General features: G+C 32.2%; 2 protein-coding genes across 2 annotated transcripts in view; one reads left to right on the top strand and one right to left on the bottom strand.

The window, feature by feature from the left end:
• Positions 1 to 2,093, bottom strand: part of LOC114327501 (tubulin monoglutamylase TTLL4) — a 158,345-nt gene extending 156,252 nt beyond the window's left edge. The window contains exon 1 of the mRNA XM_028276140.2: positions 1,925 to 2,093. The gene's annotated coding sequence lies outside the window, so the exon portion shown is untranslated. The remainder of the gene's footprint in view (positions 1 to 1,924) is intronic.
• A 2,237-nt stretch (positions 2,094 to 4,330) lies between these two features.
• LOC126887956 (uncharacterized) lies at positions 4,331 to 9,707 on the top strand. Its single transcript, XM_050655910.1, has 4 exons — positions 4,331 to 4,565; positions 4,907 to 5,103; positions 5,275 to 5,458; positions 5,943 to 9,707. The coding sequence occupies exon 4, from the start codon at positions 6,084 to 6,086 to the stop codon at positions 7,152 to 7,154; it is 1,071 nt and encodes a 356-aa protein (XP_050511867.1). The 5' UTR covers positions 4,331 to 4,565; positions 4,907 to 5,103; positions 5,275 to 5,458; positions 5,943 to 6,083; the 3' UTR covers positions 7,155 to 9,707.
• Positions 9,708 to 21,094: the final 11,387 nt, after the last annotated feature.

Here is a 21,094-nt window from a genome sequence, read left to right as displayed (position 1 = left end):
CTTAATTAATTATGTTAATAATTGTTATGTTAATTGATTACCTAATCTCATAATTATAATCAATTATGTTTTCAGCAACCCAATAAAAGTTGACATTGACAGTTTTGGTGACAGTAATTAAATATTTGATAGTGATCATTGTTGATTAGCGTTCGAACAACCGGCCCTTAGACGCTGAGATTTAATTTCTTGGACTATGTCACTCGCCCTATACATCTGCTTGACCTCAGCATTTGTTCTCATTCGGTATTGGTTGCTATTAGGGTCGTCATAAGGTCCAAAGATTCTTCTGAGGATTTTTGTCTCAAAACTAAGTTTTCTTTTCAATATCTCCGCTATTTTCAAAATCGGCTTAACTCAAATGACCGGATGAAAAAAACTGTAAAAAGAAAATAGCATTTGTTATAATTTCAGTTCCTACTATTTTTGTCGAAGACTTGAAAATGGCGGAGATATTGAGCAACAACGGCTCCTTTAAGATCAAGATGGCTGCTAACGCAGCGGCGGAATTCAGTCGAGATTATAAATTTATACTACAATTGACCCCCCTAAATATTAGAATGATAAAATTTGAGGCAGCTCGCTATGCAAGATCAAATGCTATCCCGACTGGACTAATCAAGAAATGAACTGGATACTATAAAATTGAAATAAAAATTGAACTATTGTAAAAATGACACACCAATAAAGATATTGGTCTGACAATGACAACCTGTTAGAAGTGTGTAATATCCTAACTAATGTTTTTCTACGACCGTCTATTTTTTCATAGATAATAGCACCCATTACTGTACCCGTGAGTAATAATTCATTACTCACGGGCTGAAGTTACTCACGGGTCATTACTCACGGGCTGAAGTTAGATTCAAGTGGCGCATGCCACTTTTAATATTAATCGCATATACACTGCAAATAAAATTACTTAAACTTGTTTATTTAATACAATAATTATTGTAATTTATACCAATAATTAACTTCGAAAAATTTTTAAAGGAATTTTAACTGTAACAATGTCAGTATATTTTTTACGTTTATATATAGTTTATTAAAAATTTTGACGTTTATCATTTAATTTAGTGACAGTGACATTAGCGCATTTTGTTTATGTTAATTGGAATTTATAACTAATATTGTGTTTGTTTTTCAAGTTATATTGTGTTAAATATGTTATAACATATTATGTATAGTTATATTATTATATTATATATAGATAAATGTAAATATACATTATAACTATATATTATATGAAATACGTCCACCGACAACAGCCATTTCCTATTTATTAGATTCACTGACAGTAGGTACAAATTTAAGCTTATAATTTTTCGGAAACGAATAGAACTTATATTGACTATTTCTAGTTGTATTTTTACAATAAATAAGAATTTAGTAATAGTAGGCAACCAATTATTCAGCCACGTACTAGGGGTAAATAGCATTTAGCACTCGCCTACGGCTCGTGTCGCAAACTTCATCATCGTGAGTAATAGCCATCATTACATGCTCGTTGAATAATATACTATTTTACGCGAATGACTAATAGTAATAGTAAAAAAAGAAAAGCAAAATTTCATTATTTAATATATTCATTCGCTGTGTTTATCGTCAACGTAAGTTTAACAAAATACTTCTGGACTAATTCGATATAAATATAAAAAATAAAAATTTTTGTTGAAACGTACATTTTTCTCTGTCATAAATAAATAATTGCTACAACTTTTATCAAGTTTGTTTTCAACTATACCTAAGTGATAGATAAAAATGATTTTGAACGTTTGTTGAAATTCATAAGTTAATTCAAACCAGATATTTTCATACCGATCGACCGCGTAGACACTTCCGATTCAAAATGGTGAACTTTGCAGAAATTTTAATTTTTGTGAGTTGTATGTTTCAAGAAAATTAATTCTAGAGATATAAATACCTGTAAGAAAATATTCTGTTTACAGTCAAATGTTGAAGACGTCATATTTACTAATAATGCATTTTTTCCTTGAAGACCTTGCTTATATTTTAAAATTTAATATTAAAATCAAAAACACCACGTAAAAAAGGAAGTAACGTTTTACCGCGTGTTGAACAGTTGAACGAGCATGCCCGTGCGTGTCATTTACGTATCTAATATAAATATTTAGGGAAAGGTGTTTATGATTAATATTTACGCATTTTGTATTGTATTATTTTATAGTACCGTTGATTGAATACACGAATACTTCGTGTATTCAATCAACGGTAGTACGCATTTTTAAACAATCAGATTAAAATATTGCAGCTAGTGAAATTTGGTTTCTTTTGTTATGATATAAACTGCGCGCCAGAAAAAATGTGCCACCTATAAAATTTCATTTACGCCCGATTTCATAATAAAGTTAAAGTGGACTTAAAATTTAAAGTTGATTTTAACAATTCAATTTTTATTATAGTTAAAGTCAACTTTAAATTTAAAGTCCATTAATTTTATTATGAAATCTGGCGTTAGTAAATTTTATATTTTTATATAATATTTCTCCATTTTCTTTTAATTTGTTTTAAATTAAATGAATTATCATCATCATCATCATCATCATCATCATCTTGGTGCTACAGCCCTTAGAGGGCCTCGACCTTCTCAAGCTTTCTACGCCATTCTGTTCTGTCCCTTGCTTGCATTTTCCAGTTGCCGACTCCGATCTTCTCGGCATCCTGTGTTACCCCGTCCATCCACCTCAGCTTTGGTCTAACCCGTCTTCTCATTCCCACGGGTTGCGCTGTTAGAATCTTTTTTATCATGTTCGATTCAGGGGCCCGGGCTACATGTCCTGCCTACTGCAGGCGGTTTCGCTTAATTATAGTGATAATATCTTTTCCACCAAACGTATGCTTGTAGATATTCTGCAGTTCAAAGTTATATCCACGCCTCCATATTCCGTTCTCACAGACCGCTCCGAATATCTATCTTACGTAGCACCTTTCTTTCAAAAATCGACAGAGAGGATTCATCTGTTTTAGTTAGCGTCCATGCCTCTGATCCATATGTGAGAACGGGGACTATCAATGTTCTATACAGCCTTATACGAGTTTTTTGAGACAGACGTTTGTTAGCTAAGTACTTTGATAGACTATGATAACACTTGTTTGCAATTATTATTCGTCTTTTTATTTCCTCTGATGTGTTATTATTGGGGTTAACCGATGTCCCTAGATATATGAACTCTTTGACCGCTTCGAAGTTTTGGTCATTGATGATTAGATCTGCGTCAACATTTCCAGCTCTTGTGTTTGTGTTAGTCGCCATGAATTTTGTTTTATTTCGATTTATATGTAACCCCATTTGTTCTGCTGCTGCTACTAGCTCGGTTAGGATTTCTGCAGTTCTCGCTCTGGTTCTTGTTGTAATGTCCACGTCATCTGCATATGCTAGAATTTGGACAGATCTATTGAATATTGTTCCCCTACTATCTATATTAGCGTCTCGTACGACTTTTTCTAATGCTACATTAAAAAGTTGACACGCCAGCGCATCTCCCTGCCTTAACCCCCTATGTATTTCAAATGGGGTTGAAGAGTCGTTTTGAATTTTTACTGCTATCATCTTCGCCATTGTTACTTTTATCATACATACGAGTTTTTTTGGAATTCCTAACTCATTCATAGCGTTGTAGAGACTTCCCAAGCAGCAAGAGTTAGTCGAATATACGTCGATACTAAGTCATTTGTAGACCTTGACGTCGATTGACCTTAAAACGACATCGATTAGGTGTCGATTTGTAGACGTCTTTTCGACATCATAATATAGACGTTGATTTAACGTCGATTGTAGGGCGGTAGAATTTATCGACCAAAAATGAACGTTGAAAAGACGTTATGAAAGTAACCATCAATATTATAGTTATTTGATATAGAAATATCTATAAATCAAACTGAAAATAGACATTAGACAAACGAATGCGTAGGTACTCTATAATGTACCAATACTTCGCGCGTCAATTCTAAAGTTTAGTTCAAAGTAAAAACACAGTAAAACATCAGAGGTACAAAGCAAAACAACATTATTTTAATCGTTAGACCTATAAATTTAATATTAGTACCTATAACAATGATTTCACTCATCGATCTTCAAAAAACTTATCATTAAATAAATTCAAATTTTGCGCGAAACTTTCTCATTGAGTTGTCATAATGGCGAAAAAGGTCCTGTCCACAAAATATCGAGTTCATTTTTTTAACCAATCAAATTATTATTACTTTGAAATACTATGTAGTGATTGGCTAAAAAAAGTCTTGCCGCTATCTGTGTATTTTGGATGACAATTGACGTTTTTGACAGTCAAATGTCAAATCAAACAAAATGGCTTTGTTGGTTATGGTGGTGTATGCCGTCTTCTGTTAGTTTACGTTTTCCTGTTTTTCCATCGTGTTCAAGGAGTTCGCTTTTTTCCATCCATTGGCTCCTCGTTTATTAAATTAGTTTATATTTGGATTATTTCTTATTTCATCGTCTTTTGGTAGGCAAGAAGCAACTGAAATACAAACACCGACTCTGAACGAGTCTCTAAATTTTGATAATAGTCTTCAGGATACAAATGGTAAGTTCTTTTATTTATGGGAGTAATTTTGCACAACACTACCTTATTGATTTGCCAAAAATATTGTTGGTTTAAAGCACACAGTAAAAATTGACTTGAAAAAGCTTCCAATAGTGTAACAAATCATCTAATTTTTATAGTTATTACTGATACTATTAATGTAAATGGTCAAATTGTGTTTTACCCAAACTTACAATTTTTTATGGGCATAGGTACAACCAACGATATAGGTACACAATGTTAGCATGCATTCCTTATAAGTATCAATGAATAATTGCAAAAAACTAATGGAAAACCTTCTGTACTTTATTCAATGTGTTGTAAATATGTTTTGTTTCTAGGATTGAAGGTTCTACTTAAACATATATTAACAATTAAGGAACAGAACAGAAAAATTCTAAATATTTTGGAGAAATCAAAACCATTTAAAAATTCAGATTTACCTGATGACTTCAAAATAAAATTGCCAATAGAATCCTTACAAGACCTGGAAGAACTAGAAATATGTTTGGCAGAAGAAGAGAACTTCAACACTTTTGTAAGTTGTATACATCTTGTACCCAATTGTAGAAATTAAGAAAATTTAAATTTTTTGCTGATTTGTTTATAATAGAAAATTATTCCCTTATTAAACTTTCTTTGTATAAATTAAAAGAAATTAGTTGCACCTAAATGTAAAATAACTTTTTTTTAATTTATATTTTTTTAGAAATCAAACTGCGCCTCAATTTCAAACCTGAAAGATGTTACCCAGAAGAATAATAGGATATTAAGATCTCTTTTGACAGATAATATTGCGAAGCATTTTAATTACTTCGGTAACAACTGGCGGCATGACAGAGTATCAAATAAGCGACCATTTAATTAACTGCGCTTAAACAAAGTGGTTCTAGGTGAGTCTTGTGGTTTCAATTTTTTTGTTTTTTATTAACTTGCTTCGATTGTAAACACGGATTGTGAAGAAAATAAGGAAAGGTGTTTATACGGGGTGTTTCATTCTAAAATAGACATACTTTAACTACAGATAGGGCATGCCTAGGTGTTTTGCAGAAGGTTCATATTTAATGGGTTGTACTCCTTTAATAACTTGAGGTATAGGGCATTTTATCTATTTTGCCCAGTTTTTTCTTTCCAACTGCCTTGTATATTGTTTTTTAATCTTTTTTGGTCTTAATCTTTTTAAATTTCCAAACCCAGATTTAAAAGAAAAGTTAAGAAATTATATTTTATGTGAATGGGTTGTAATATTATTTGCAGAGTGAAAAAACTCATTTTTAGTACAAACAGTTTTAGTCCGTATTGTGTAATTATGTTTCTGAATGAAACAACCCATATATTGTATATTTTTTGATACACTGAATTTTATTTTTATTATAGATGCAGTAAAACAAGGAACTGACTTTACAACTCATGAAGTTGAGAACGCTATTAAGCGCTGGTTAAAACATGCTCCTAACCGTAACAAGAAAAATTACTAATTTGGAATTGTTTTAATTTTAGTTTTTTATTTGATTAAACATGCAAAGGTTTTATAAAGAATCTGTAGGTGAACGCCAAATGTGTAGGAGGGTGGCTAAGGAACTTAAAAATACGATTGAAGGTCTTAATAGTAATTTAAATCAGGCTTCTTCCCTTGTTAGTAAAACAGTAGTACATAGTGATACCGTTAATATAATTTCTAGTACTGATGTCACTAGAAGTAATTTAAATCAGACTTCTTCACTTGTTAGTAAAACAGTAGTAGATAGTGATTCCGTTAATATAATTTCTAGTACTGATGTCACCAACTCTAAAGTTAGTTCTGAAAATTTAATTAATAGTAATAATATTAGTGAAATTGAAAATGACAGGAGCATAGAATCTGACTTTGAAATGGATTTAGAGTTAATAAGTTGTTTAGATAATGCAAGTAACTCCAATAAATTTCAAAAAAACTCTTACGACTTACATGGTGAACTAAAGAGATGGGCAATTCGTAACAAAGTCACTCATAGTACAGTAACTGATCTTCTTCATGTGTTAGTTCCAGTTCATCCAGAATTACCTCTGAGTTCTAAGACTCTTTTGAACACACCAACTACTATTACCTTAAAAAAAGAACTAACTTCAGGCAGTTATGTTCATTTTGGATTGGAAAATTATCTTAAATTCTATATTTCTACAAATGATTCAATAATTTCAAACGATATTCTAATATCTTTTAATATTGATGGTTTACCTCTTTTTAAAAGCTCTTCAGTGCAGTTTTGGCCTATCTTGGGTTTAATTGTAAATAGCAGTATAAAAGTGAAAACATTCGCTATAGGTGTTTTTTGTGGAAATTCTAAACCTAGCCCACTGGCTGATTATTTGAATGACTTTATTAATGATCTTAAATTTTTACTGGAGAATGGTCTAACCTTTAAAGATAAAGAATATAGGATACATGTTCATAGTTTCATTTGTGATGCTCCAGCTCGAGCCTTTATAAAATGTATAAAATCGCACAACGGTTATTCAGGGTGTGATAAATGTACTGAAGAAGGAGACTACTTTAAACATAGGATGATTTTTAATAACATTTTGGCACCAAGGAGATCGGATCAGTAATTTTTGCTAAAATCTGATCAGAATCATCATACTGGAATTTCACCTTTGGAAGTCTTAAATATAGGATTGGTTTCAAAATTTCCAATTGACTCTATGCATTGTTTATACTTAGGTGTTATGAAAAAACTTCTTCTCACATGGATATGTGGTGACTTGCGTGTTCGGTTATGTGGTAGGGATGTTACAAACATATCAGAAAACTTAGTTTTTTATGGAAAATTTGTTGTCTCAGAGTTCAATAGAAAACCTCGAAGTCTTTCAGAGGTAGCTCGTTTTAAAGCAACAGAATTTAGAACTCTTTTGCTTTATTTAGGAGTCCTAGTTTTAAAAAATATTGATAAGGCTATGTATGAACACTTTCTTCTATTGCATTCTTCTGTTACTATCCTGTTATCTAAAAGGCACTTAGCAAATTTTGGTTGTGATATTCCTAGAAAATTACTGGACTGCTTTATAACCCATTCCAAAGACCTGTATGGATTAGAGTTTTTAATTTATAATGTTCATGTATTGTGTCACTTGAGTGAAGAAGCTCGGTTGTTTGGTCCATTGGACCAGATTTCTGCTTTTCCTTTTGAAAACTATTTAAATGAAATAAAAAAGTCAGTGAAATCACCTAATAAACCATTAGAACAATTGTTTTGTCGCCTGACAGAAGCTAATACTATATCATAATTAATGATAGTGTCACAGAGAAATGTGAAATTCAACATTTTAATGGTCCACTGTTACATTTATCTTTTAATTCTACTAAACAGTATAATAAGCTTAAATATAATAATATTGTGTATACTGTAGAAGCACATTCCAATGTCAACTGTTATTGTCTAAACAACCAATATTGTGTAATAAAAATTAATAACATAGTTAATGCTAAAAATGAATATTTTTTAATAGGTCAAAAGTTTACATCTTACGAATCTTTCTATAATTACCCTTTTGAATCAAAATCACTTAATATTTGCATCGTAAGTAAACTACTTCAAAATATGGAACTTTTTAATCTCGACAGTATAATTACAAAATGTATGTTATTCCCTCTTGATCCACCCAACAACAGTAAATGGTTATCATTTCCTTTATTATAAAGTAAATATTTTAGCATTATTATGGAAAAAAACAAACTTCAGCAGACTTTTACAAAAATAAATTTTACTTTTAATGGAGGAGGGTATACTTTTGAGAGGGACATTTGGCCATTTATGAAAAAAAATTAAATTCTTTCAAACATTTAGAAATGAGCAATGTAAAAGTATATTTTTATTTTTTCGAATCTAAAATAAATTAAATAAATAGTAATAAATTAAAGTCTTCTATCAGATATTGTCAAAATTGTAAAGTGGCAACATATGGTTTTTAAGGGTGCATTTAAATTTAAAATGGTGGGAAAATCAAAATTGTAAACTGTTAAATTACTTTCATAAATTCTTAACCAAAATACTTCATAGAATACCTACCTCGCATATTTTTCCATGTTGAATTAAAATATCATTGTCAAAAAATACTTTGATGAAATTTGGTGATATTTCACTGAAGCGCAATAACTATCTTTACAAAGTAATTTTTAAGAACGATATTTTATTGCAACATGGACTAAGTAAGATAGGTATTCTATGAAGTATTTTGGTTAAGAATTTATGAAAGGAATTTAAATGGTTTGCATTTTTCGTTTTCATCCCATTTTTAACGTAAACGCATCCTTAAATTATTGATGACTAATTGTTAAAGTTGTCATTTCCTTTGAATCACATCCCGCCATGACTATTTAAACATATTATTTTGAAAAATTAGCTTGCATATAAAAAAATTAATAATTATCTTGTGTTCTGCCGAATATTTGTTTTAAAATTTTATTTCGATAAAAAAATATTTGAAAAACAAAACAAAAATAAAAATTCCAATATTCGAATGGTCGTAAGTATTTTTTTTTAATATAAACACAAGTTTTTAAGGATAAGTATAAAATTTGCAAGATGTTGATGTATAAAATGTAACATCTTTATTTAAAAATAGTCAAAAAATTTAAAAATAAAAATATTCTCGATTATGTTCAAATTTTTAATGAATTAAATTTTTTGACTATTTAAAAAAGTATGTTTTACACATCAATATTTTGCAAATTTTATGAAAAAGATTATTATTAAAAAGTTATATTTATTAAAAAAAAAAATACTTATTTATGACCATTCAAATATTACATATTTTTAAATAGCCATGGGGATGCGATTCAAGATTTTCAAAAAGATACATTGTCAAGTATGATACATCACTAGATTTGAAATTTTGTGAAGAACAAAATTGTCACAAAAAAATTATCTCATTTCCGGTTAAACCGGAAGTAATAATTGAAGCACCGCCAAAAGCTGAATATTTATGTGATTTCAAAATAATCGGTTTATAAACAAAAAAGTTATTCACTGTTACCTGATCTCGTCACCAGGTATATCTTAGCCACCCTACCTGCCATTTGCTTTACAAAGTTTCTTGTATTTTATATCCATATGTCATTTTACAAAGTTTTTTGTATTTTATATAATAAAAGTTTTGACAGAGTTTTTGATTTCTTTACTATTTGACACAGGTTACGTTTGTTAGAGCAGCAGTTGCTAATCGGAAGACACATGCCCTGTTTATTTTTTAACTTGAAAATGCTAAAAATGAAGTGCATGTACATCCAATTGACGACTGAAAGCTGCCATTCAAAGAAACTATACCTGCGATAAATAACTTCCAACGTCTATTGTACGTCTATATAACGTTATCAGTGAGGTATATCTCGTCGTCGATTAGACGTCATAAGTCGACGTCGTTTCAACTATGACATTGTGCCGTCGAATTCACGTTGAACCGACCGTTGTTTCGACGTATTTCGACGTCGAGTAGTGACATACATTCGACGTCTCTTCGACTGACTCTTGCTGCTTGGGTTGGTCTTAATACACTGTTATAAGCAGCTTTAAAATCGACAAAAATATGGTACATATCTATGTTAAACTCTTGCGCTTTTTCCAGGATCTGTCGTAGTGTAAATATCTGGTTAATGGTTGAACGTCCACGCCTGAATCCTGCCTGATATTCTCCTAGAAACGTTTCGGTATAAGGCTTCAATCTCTCGTGCAAAATGTTTGACAATATCTTGTATGCTGTATTTAGGAGAGTTATTCCGCGGTAATTATTGCATTCCAGTTGGTTTCCCTTTTTGTGTAACGGGCATATTAAGCCTAAGCTCCATTTTTCAGGCATTTGCTCCTCAGACCAAATTTTACAAACAATTTCTCGCATCACCTTGGTGAGCTGCTCTCCACCGTGCTTAAATAACTCTGCTGGGATGCCATCTCTGCCTGGGGATTTGTGGTTTCTTAGTTTTTCTATAGATATTTTCACTTCTTCTACCGAGGGGGGTTCCACGAGTTCCTCATTTCGGTATTCCAGCTCTATATTGTTAGTAGGTTCCCCTTCCAGTAACTCTCGAAAGTGCTCTACCCATCGTAACAGGATATCCTCTTTGTTGGTAAGTAAGTTACCTTCCTTATCATTACAATAGTTGATTCTCGGTTTGAATTCTTTTCTAGAATAGAATAGAAATAGAATAGAAATATGCTTTATTGTCACTGAAAATTTTTACAATTTTATGGACAAAGCTTACATACAGTCAAAAGAAAAATAATATCAACAAGAAATAACAAATAACAACTACAATTCAATAAAATTAGATAAATCGTCAATATACAGTAAATAAAATATAAAACCAAAGACAAAAACAATTAATTGCAAAATTTATATACATTGCAAATTGAAAGTTAAACATACTTACAACAACTAAAATACAACATTAGGAATTGACAGTTTAAGCTACTGCGTATGAAACCCAATTTTCTTAGTTATTTATTAAGAAATTCTTCTATTGAATAATATGGTCTTTCAGATAGATAGGCTTTTGTCAGTTTACGGAATTTTGGGAAAGATGTTGCAGATTTAAGTTGTAAAGGCAGATGGTTGTAAAGTTTTTTTGCGAAATATAATATAGATTTCTTTACTAACTCAGTGCATGGGATCGGTAAATAAATAATCAAAGATTGAATTTCTGGTGGAGTAAAGATGATTGGGCCTTGCTGGAAAGGCATGAAGGTGTTTACGAATTAAACAAACCGTTTCTAGAATATATAAAGATGGAAGTGTTAAAATTCCGTGATTCCTGAAGTAACTTCTGCAATGCGTAGATCTTCTGAGGCCAAACAAATACCTTATTGCTCTTTTTTGCAATTTAAAAATAACATCAAATTGAGCAGCTGTACTAGAACCCCAAAAAGGAAGACCATACCGAAGATGAGACTCGAATAATGAAAAATATGTTATTTTAGAAGATGCTAAATTGAGTTCCCTTGAGACAGATCTTATTGCAAAGCAAGCTGAGGCGAGTTTCTTACTTAACGAATCGATATGAAGGGACCATTTGAGGTTGCTGTCTAAAAAATACCAAGAAATTTTACAGAATCAACGGTACTGATCTGACTGTTATTAAGAGGCAACGGTTGAAGAGCTCCTTTATAGGATAATGCTACTGTTTTATCTACATTAAAAGAGAGTAAATTAGAGTCAGACCAGGTCTTTATCGTCAGTAGATCCGAAGTTATAGTTTCATGAAGAGATGCTATAGTTGAGTTGCTCCAAGTGATACTGGTATCATCAGCAAAAAGAAAAATTTTCCCATCGATTTTTAAATTAGTGATGTCATTTATAAAGATAAGGAACAGAAGAGGACCCAATACTGAACCTTGCGGTACTCCACATACAATGTTTTTGAGACTAGAGTCAGTATCATTTGCTCTAACTAGTTGTTTCCTATTATTCAAGTAAGATTGGAACCAATTCAAAGAAATACCTCTAATTCCATAGAAATTTAGTTTTTTAATCAAGATGTCGTGATTTACACAATCAAAAGCTTTGGCATAGTCACAGAAAACAGTGGCAGTATAAAAATTATTGTTTAGTGCTTGATAAACCTCATGTAGTACAGAAAACATGGCATCAGTGGTACATTTATTAGTTAAAAAGCCGAATTGATTTTGAGATAAAATGTTGTTATCAACGATAAAAGACATAAGTCGAGTTTTAATGAGTCTCTCAATAATTTTGGAGAGTACCGGTAGTAAGGCAATAGGTCTATAGTTGCAGGCATTAGATTTTTCGCCACCGTTATGAAGAGGAATATAATAATGGCTGTCTTTAGGCACTCTGGAAATTGACCTTTTTCGAAGGAATCATTAATAAGTGAGACGAGGATTTCCAACACATTTTCTGTGAGATTAGAGAAAATTTTTATAGATAGTCCATCAGTACTACAGGATGATTTGCTTTTGATACTATTGATTGTTTGGGTCAGTTCAGAGTTATCGACTGGTTTTAAAAAGAATGAATTCGAGACCTTTCTTGAATTAGGGAGATAGGAAATGGGATCTTTTTGCGGCAAAATAGTTGATGTTATATTTTTACTGACATTAAGGTGAAACAGTAGCGATCAACAGGTAGCGAAAACGCGTTTCAAGTTTGTGGCTGTAATTTTGAATATTTTTTCGAGATATTTGGCACACGTATTCGTAATATAATAAAGAATGGCGGTACAGAGCCCAATTTGAAAAATATATTAATATGTGGAAATTACTCTGTAATTAAATGCAATATTAAAAAAACGACCCTGTACCGCCATTAAGAAGAACCAAAAAATACACTTTCTTCAAATAAACTTTTTTATCCGATGCCTAGATTTTGTGTCATTTTGGAACTACTAATGAAATAAAAAATTTTAGTAGTTCCAAAATGACACAAAATCTAGGCATCGGATAAAAAAGTTTATTTGAAGAAAGTGTATTTTTTTGTTCTTATTAATGGCGGTACAGGCTCGTTTTTTTAATATTGTATTTAATTACAGAGTAATTTCCACATATTAATATATTTTTCAAATTGGGCTCTGTACCGCCATTCTTTATTATATTACGAATACGTGTGCCAAATATCTCGAAAAAATATTTAAAATTACAGCCGCAATCTTGGAACGCGTTTTTGCTACCTGTTGATCGCTACTGTTTCCTCTTAACGAAGTAATCGTTTAGACTCTCAGGATTTGGAAGGGAAAATGATTGAGCTGTGTGAGTTTTATTTCGAAGATCGTTTATTATAGACCAGGTTTCTTTTGCAACACTTTTAGAGCTTCCCAGACGATTTTGATAATAGGCTTTTTTAGCTGATTTGACAAGTTTTAGATAAGTTGTCCTGTACTTCGTGATATATTCAGTGACAGAAACATTGGTAGTAAATTTCTTGATGTATAGAAGTGAACGCATATTCTTGGCTGATATGCGGATACCTTTCGTAACCCAAGGTTTTCGATGTTTTGGCTTAATAGGAATTCAAGGAAAAGCTTTATTGAAGATGCGGATAAGCTTATCTAGAAAAACACTGAAATTATAGTCCACGACCATAGAAGGAAACTGCCACTCAGAAGTTAAGCATAAATTTTGGAATTTACGAAAATTCTGGGCGGAAAAAATCCTACCTAAACGTCTGGGTTTTGAGGAGGGTTTGTTGAAGATGTTAAACTTCGTATACACTGCTTCATGATCAGATAGTCCCGCATTAATAACTTTAGAGCAGACATCAAGGGATGAGAAATCTGAGACAATATAATCGATTATGGTAGATGTAGTTTTTGTAATCCTTGTAGGAGAATTAACGTGCATTGAGAGACCATACGATTCAAATATGTTGACCAGGGATACTTGGGTAGCACAAGCAGCAGCATAATTAATGTTGAAGTCACCGCATAGAATTTTTCTGCTTTTATGAGGCAGGTCATCTTACAAATTTAGCAGGTTCTGAAAAAATAGTTCCACGGCAGAGTCAGGTGATCTATAAATGCAAATAATGTAAAGACTAAGATTTTTATTATAAACTAAGGAAAACTCAAAGACGGATTCACTTAACAAAAAGTCGTATTTTGTTACCGGAGAAAAATCATTATTTCTAGAGATAATTAGGGTGCCTCCATGAGCCGAACTTGGGCGATCATACCTGGCAATTGTGGTATATTTTTCTACAAAAAAAGGCTCGTTGACTTCAAGCCAGTGCTCTGTAACCGCAACTATCGGGGGAAATCCTAATTCCTCCAGAAACAAAAATAATTCATCAGTTTTATTTCTTATAGAACGAATATTAATCAGAACCATGCCAAAGTTGTCATCACTAAAATAATTTGAGGTTTCTAGTCCCTCAGAACACGTCGTGATGTTTAAAAATTTCGCTTTGGAGAGCCAGTGGAATAATAGCTTCGGTGGCATTCCCTTGACGTTTGTAGGTGTATAATTCTTTCCGAACTGAGGTAGGACCTATAAGCGGCAAGATCAGCTTCCACTTCAGCTGGACCAATTCCGTAGGCATGGGTAAATTCTAGAAGAACTTTTCGTAGTTCTTCGGTCGTAGTAGGTAGTCCTTCGGAAGCCAAAAAAGAGTTTCACGCTGGTGTTGGTGTATCCATCATAAAATACAGAAGAAGGCTGTTCGTGAAGAAAAGCAAGATGTAGTTTAATTGCTTTTAAGATATCCGGTTCCCTTAATCTTGCAAGAAGGTATCGACTGTTCGAGTTATTAGTTAGTCTAACTCTTGGTGGTGTTAAAGGATCCAAATTTATGGATGGTTCCAAAGTATCTTTCTTAATAAAATTGATATGGGAACGGAAAGGCTCTTTAGATTTGCAAACTGTGATGGCCTGCTTGTCTGTAAATATATTTGTGTTTTCAACTTCATTTTTGTTGTTGCTTGGAATGGTAATTGGATTTTCCAAGCTAACCGGGCTTCTGATGTACTTCGGATTCATATTTTGTTCAGATGAAGTCTTTGGTTCAGAGTATGATGATTCTGTGGACCATTTAATGTTGACACCAGGTGGCCAAATTTCCTTATTAAATAATAAGTCGATGGACGTTTTTGATTTTATGCCTATTTTGAATGAGGAACCAGTTGCTGTGTTGGCGTCTTGAAGTAGGGCGTAACATCGAATATATTCCTTAATATCTAGCTTCTCTTTAATGTAGTGAACTACTTGAATAGGGGTGTAAATTGGGGTTAAGTTGCTAATAACGACAAAGTGACATCTATCTTCTGCAATTTTTGATTTTTTGACTGGACCTGCTTCGAAATGAGTGTCTTCAGTTTGGGTACCTGTAGTGGCATATACTATGTTTCTCTTCACTACCTCTTTCTTCGTTGGTATAGCAGGTAGTTTGTTTGAAAGGTTACTCATTTGATTTGATATTTCACTTATGTTTGAAGAGAGCCTCTCTAATCCCAATTTGATCTCAGATGAATTTGAATCTTGGACTTGGACTTTAATTGTGTCAGTGGAACAGCCGAAAAAAACTGACGATATATTGAAGATATCTTGATTCATCTGCCTCATCGATTTTAAAAGATATTCAGGATTTAGCAGGTTATTTAATTTATGGATCTCGTCAATTTTTTTTTGTCAGATGGTCTAATTTGCCGTCATTTTTGGTTAATAAATCATATGTCTCGATGAAAATTGGCAAATTATCATTGAGTTTTTTTGTCACATGAATTAAGGCGTCAAAATTCTCTTGTGGTATTTGATTTTTTGATAAATCGTTTATTTTTTCATTTAAATATCTGAGGCTAGGAGACTCACATAAAGAACATAAGAATCTTTTTTTTTTTTTTTTTTTTTTTATGGCTTTGGCAGTTTGCCATACAGCCAGTTACATGTTTTTTTTTAATCTCATTAGGAGCAGTAAAAAGTTTATGAATTATTTTCAATTAAATATAGACTAGAATAGATAAATTTAAAGTTGGAAATCAATACAACAATTAGTGAAAAGAAGAGAAAATTTTATATATATACATACACATTAACAAGGGTCACACGCTTCACGTCCAGGGGCCCATCAGGACATTATAATATAAAACATATACAGGAAAACTAGGCCACGGTAAATAGGATTAAACATATAAAGGAGAGAAAACAAAGGTAAACAGTAAAAACAAATTATTATTATTATTTTTTTTTTATAACTAAAGAAAAATATTACATTTGGCCAAAAAATCGATTATGCAGTCGTAAATTAATCTGTTTTGAGTCGCTAGAGCAGATAAAACGTTAAACGGAGATTTACCGGTAATGTGAACTATATTATTATATAATAAGGTGGATTCCAGATTATTTTTGGCACAACCAAAAATTACATGATCTAGGTCACCTTCTACTCCACATTCCACACAGTTTTTACTCTCAACCACATGAATTCTTGCAAGATGAGCAGGAAAGCAAGCATGTCCAAATTTTAGCCTAGATATCGTTGTTATATAACGCCTAGGGACATTATAGGTTCTATGCCAATGTGAAACAGGGACAGTTGTGTGTAAAGAAGTGTATCTATTTGGGTTGGTAAAGCAAAACTCAGACCATAGGTCACTCCATTTATGTTTCAAGGCTGCCTTACGTGTGGCAACCAAATCAGAAATACTTGGTAGATATTCTGTGGTTTCCCCTGAATAAATACTTAATTTGGCTAAATGGTCCACATGCTCATTATGTTTAATCCCACTGTGTGCTTTTGCCCATATAAATATCACATTTTTTTTATTTTCTTTAAATTGTTTCACCAATTTTTTAATTAATATTATATAGGGATTGGAGTATGTGCTTGGAAAAGTAGGTTGGTTAATAGCTGTGAGAACTGACATCGCATCTGTAACAATAATAACGGAGGATTCCCTGTTAGAAACAAAAACTAGGGCTTGATATATGGCAATTGCTTCCGCACTAAATATGGAAATATTTGCTTTTAATTTGAACATTTTTTCTACCTTTCCCATGGGGATGTAAAAGGCACATCCTGTACCGTCTCCTGATTTGGAGGCATCCGTGTAGATAGTACTGTGGTAATCCCAATTGGATAAGATGCTTGTTATAATGTTGTTATTTGCTCTTCCAGTGTTTACTTAATTTGGTTTAATAAATTTAACGTCATAAAAAAATGTTTCAAAATCATTTGTATCTGTGTGTGATTTTAAGTTAATAGCTTCATCAGCAGAAACTGTGTTTTCTCTAAGAGCTTCACATAGGGTTGGAGAGTTTTTCTTCATCCAATATTTATTCGTTAAATCATAATTGTTTAAATTTATTAATTCGGTATAAAGGAAAGTGTTCTGGTGTTTAATTTTCAGTAAAAATTTTTCGGCCAGGAAATGTCTTCTAAGAGAAATTGGAGGCTCAAGTGCTTCAACATAAAGGGGCTCAATAGGAGTTGTCTTCATGGCTCCAATACAGATCCGCAGACACTGGTTTATAAATATGTTTAATTTGCTTAGTAAGTTCTTGCTGGCAGATCCATATAACCAACATCCATAATCTACGATAGAGCGAATGTACGTCCTATAAAAAAGTAAGGAAGTCTGAACATCTGTTCCCCACCAAGTTTTAGTTGTCATTTTCAGAAAGTTTAGGCCTTTTTCACATCTATTTAACATATATTCTATGTGAAATTTCCATGTGAGTTTGTGATCCAGTATAATGCCCAAATATTTAACTACCTTTTTAAAAGGAATTTCTCGCTGTTTTACTATGAATGTTTCTATATTGGGAATATTATGTCTACTGAAAATGGTCATTACTGATTTTGTGGTCGACAGTTGAAGGTGATTTTCTTCCAACCATATTTCTACAACATTGTAAGTATCCATTAAAAATCCAAAAGCTTCATCTCTCTTCTTTGTTTCGCAGTATATGCTGAAGTCATCTGCATATTGGATAATCTTAAAAGGATATTTTTCCAACTTTAATTTATGTAGGTCAGCTGTGTATAAATTGAGAAGCAAAGGACTTAAGACAGCTCCTTGTGGAATCCCTGTAAAAACATATCTTGGGCCTAATAAATGGTTGTTAAAATCCCTGACATAAACATGTCTTTCTGAATATAATCCGACAATAGCATATACTATTGCCTTAGGAATTTTAAAATCAATAATCATTTTTTTACTCAAAATATTTAAGCTTAAGGTGTCATATGCTTTCTCAATATCAATAAAAATTGTTGGAAGATAGTTATTTCTAGAGAAATTATTTTGAATATTTGTTACTAAGGTTGTAAGTGCATCTAGCGTACCCACTCCTCTTTTGTATGCAAATTGATAGGGCGTAAGCAGGTCTTTTTTATGTAGCCACCATTCTAGCCTATGTTTTAGCATACGTTCGAAAGTTTTTTGCACACATGATAGCAGAGAAATCGGTCTATACGAATGGGCCAAATTAGGGTCTTTACCTTGTTTAGGAATCGGTGTGATTATAATTTTTCTAAAGTCTTCAATGCATTCACCTGCAAGCATCTCATCAAAAATTTGTAGAAGAAACCTTTTTGCTATAATTGGTAGGTTCTCTAACATTGGATACTTTATTTGATCAAAACCCGGGGCAGTACATTTTTTATTTATTAAAGCATAATTTAGTTCATTAATGTGAAATTTTTTTGCCAAAAAATGATTTTTATCTAAGAACGTTTGTTCGATATTTACAGTGGAAGGAACAGTCTGGGGAGCTACATGATTAAAAAACTCATCTATTAAATCATCATTATGTGGCTTACCCAGGTTTATTGCTTTACGATTCATTTTTTTTGCTTGTTTCCATATCATGCTCGCTGGAGTATTTTTGTTGAGATTGGAACACCATTCAATCCAACTTTTTTTAGCTTTTTCTTTTAATGTTCGTTTAGTAAGTGCCATACATTTTTGGTAAGCAAGAAAATTATCTTCTGTGGGGGTTTCTTTGTATACTCGCAGTAAATGTTTTCTTTCAGAAATTATGTTGTCACATTCTGCATCCCACCAAGGTGAAGGTGTTCGATTTTTGCACTTAAATGGTCTGTATTCTCTTAAAGTTCTTTGTGCTGCATTATTTATACAATTGATTAAGAATGCATATTTTTCTTTGGTGGTTGGATATTCTGCATCAGTAAAATTATAAAAATAGTCTTCCACAATCTCTTTATATTGCTCCCAATTAGCTCCTTTTAGGTTCCATCTATATCGCGGAACTGTGATATCCTGCGGAATTTGTTGCATTGCAAGAGTTATTTTTATCATAAAATGATTCGATCCTAGTGTGTCAGAGTAAACTGCCCAATCTATATCACTAGCTACATCCGAGGAGCAAAAGGTAACATCTATCATAGAAACATTGCAGCCTGGCCGGGTAATGCACGTAGGTTCGCCCGTATTCATAACTACAAAATCACAATTATTACATGCTTCGATGAGTTGTTTACCAATAGAATCGTTTTTATGCGATCCCCAGGTAGAATGATGCGCGTTAAAATCCCCACCAATAATACATGGAGTTGAAAATTGCGAAAAAATATTTACCCAATCAGTCGTGTTGGTTTTAATGTCCGGTGCCCTATAAACGGAAACTATACTTAAAATTTTATTGTTGAATTTAATATTAATACCACAAACAAGAAGGTCGACATTAAAATTGGAAACTATGCTTAATTCTAGGTGTGAAATCGATTTTTTGACCAAAATGCAAACTCCAGAAAAACCATCTTGTCTATCCTTACGAATTACATTATAACCTACAAAACTGTATACTTTGTTGGGTTTAAACCATGTTTCACTTATTATTGCCACATCAATATTATTATTTACAAGATAATGCATTAAACTATTTTTATTGGAAACAGCAGAACGTGCGTTCCACTGACAAATATTTAATGTCTTTAGTAATGGAGTGAAGGTTACTTTTTACATGTGTCCTCCAACACTTTATTTATTCTTGTTTGAATTAAATCATTATTTAAATTTTTTATATCTTCAATAGTATGAATACTTTTTAAAAAATCAACTATACAATCTGCAATTGACTTTACAATGTTTTTATTATTTAAATCTTGATAAGTTGGTGGATTATTATTTCGAGGCAGTGGTTGATTAGGGCCAAACTGAAAAGGGAACATCGGTTGTGGAGGAGGAGTGTCATTAGAAATTCGACGTTTTTTATTGCTGTTGCCGGTAGGACTACGTGTAGGATGTGTGGGCAAAACATAATTGCTATTTTTCTTAAAATTGGAGTGTAAAAAGGAGTTAGAATTTCCAGACCTGGATTCAACTGCTGGTAAAGGCGGAAAATTTTCGTTGGACAAAATAGAAAAACTATTTTTAACAGATATTCCCGAATAAGACATTTCATATTTTTCTCTTGCTTCAATAAAGGAAATATTCTCCACAACCATAATATTCTTAATTTTACGTTGTTTCTCATAATGCGGACATTTTCTTGAAATGGAAACATGGTCATTAGTTTTGCAATATATACAGCGAATTTCTGAATCGTTACAAACGTGATTTTCGCCTTTTACGTTACTACATTTAATGCACAATTCCTCAACCCTTTTACAGTTCCCGGAAATGTGTCCAAAAAGCAGACACCGGAAACATTGAGTAATTCTGCTGAAAAACCGCTCTACCGAAAAATAAACACTATTTATTGAAATATAATTGGGTAAAATATTCCCTTCAAAGGTTACAATGACGGTTTTTTTGGGGACATACTGTATATCACCATCCTTTTCTATTCTACGATGTGTACGTTTAACATCAACTACTGTTGCGGAAGATGTTATGTTATCTAAAATATATTTCGTATCGTATTGAGTATCAACATCTCTTATCAAACCCTTAATTTCCAATAAATGATTTGGTATAAACGCTACAAGATCATTTTCTGATAAAAGAGGATTGTTTACCAAAGCATTGGCATCAGAACATGTTTTTAGACAAACTTTTATTCTATTTTTTCCAACGCTTCGAATTTGAATAATATTCTTAACGTTCAATTTCTTATGCAAAATATCTGCCACACATAAAGGATGCA

The sequence above is a fragment of the Diabrotica virgifera genome, chromosome 7 (genome assembly GCF_917563875.1).
Source record: "Diabrotica virgifera virgifera chromosome 7, PGI_DIABVI_V3a".
Taxonomy (NCBI): domain Eukaryota; kingdom Metazoa; phylum Arthropoda; class Insecta; order Coleoptera; family Chrysomelidae; genus Diabrotica; species Diabrotica virgifera.
This window is presented reverse-complemented; position numbering and strand designations above follow the sequence as displayed.

What these genes read in the sequence shown, in the direction of transcription:
- LOC126887956 (XM_050655910.1), top strand. Translation starts at nt 6,084, where the DNA reads ATGCAAAGGTTTTATAAAGAATCTGTAGGTGAACGCCAAATGTGTAGG.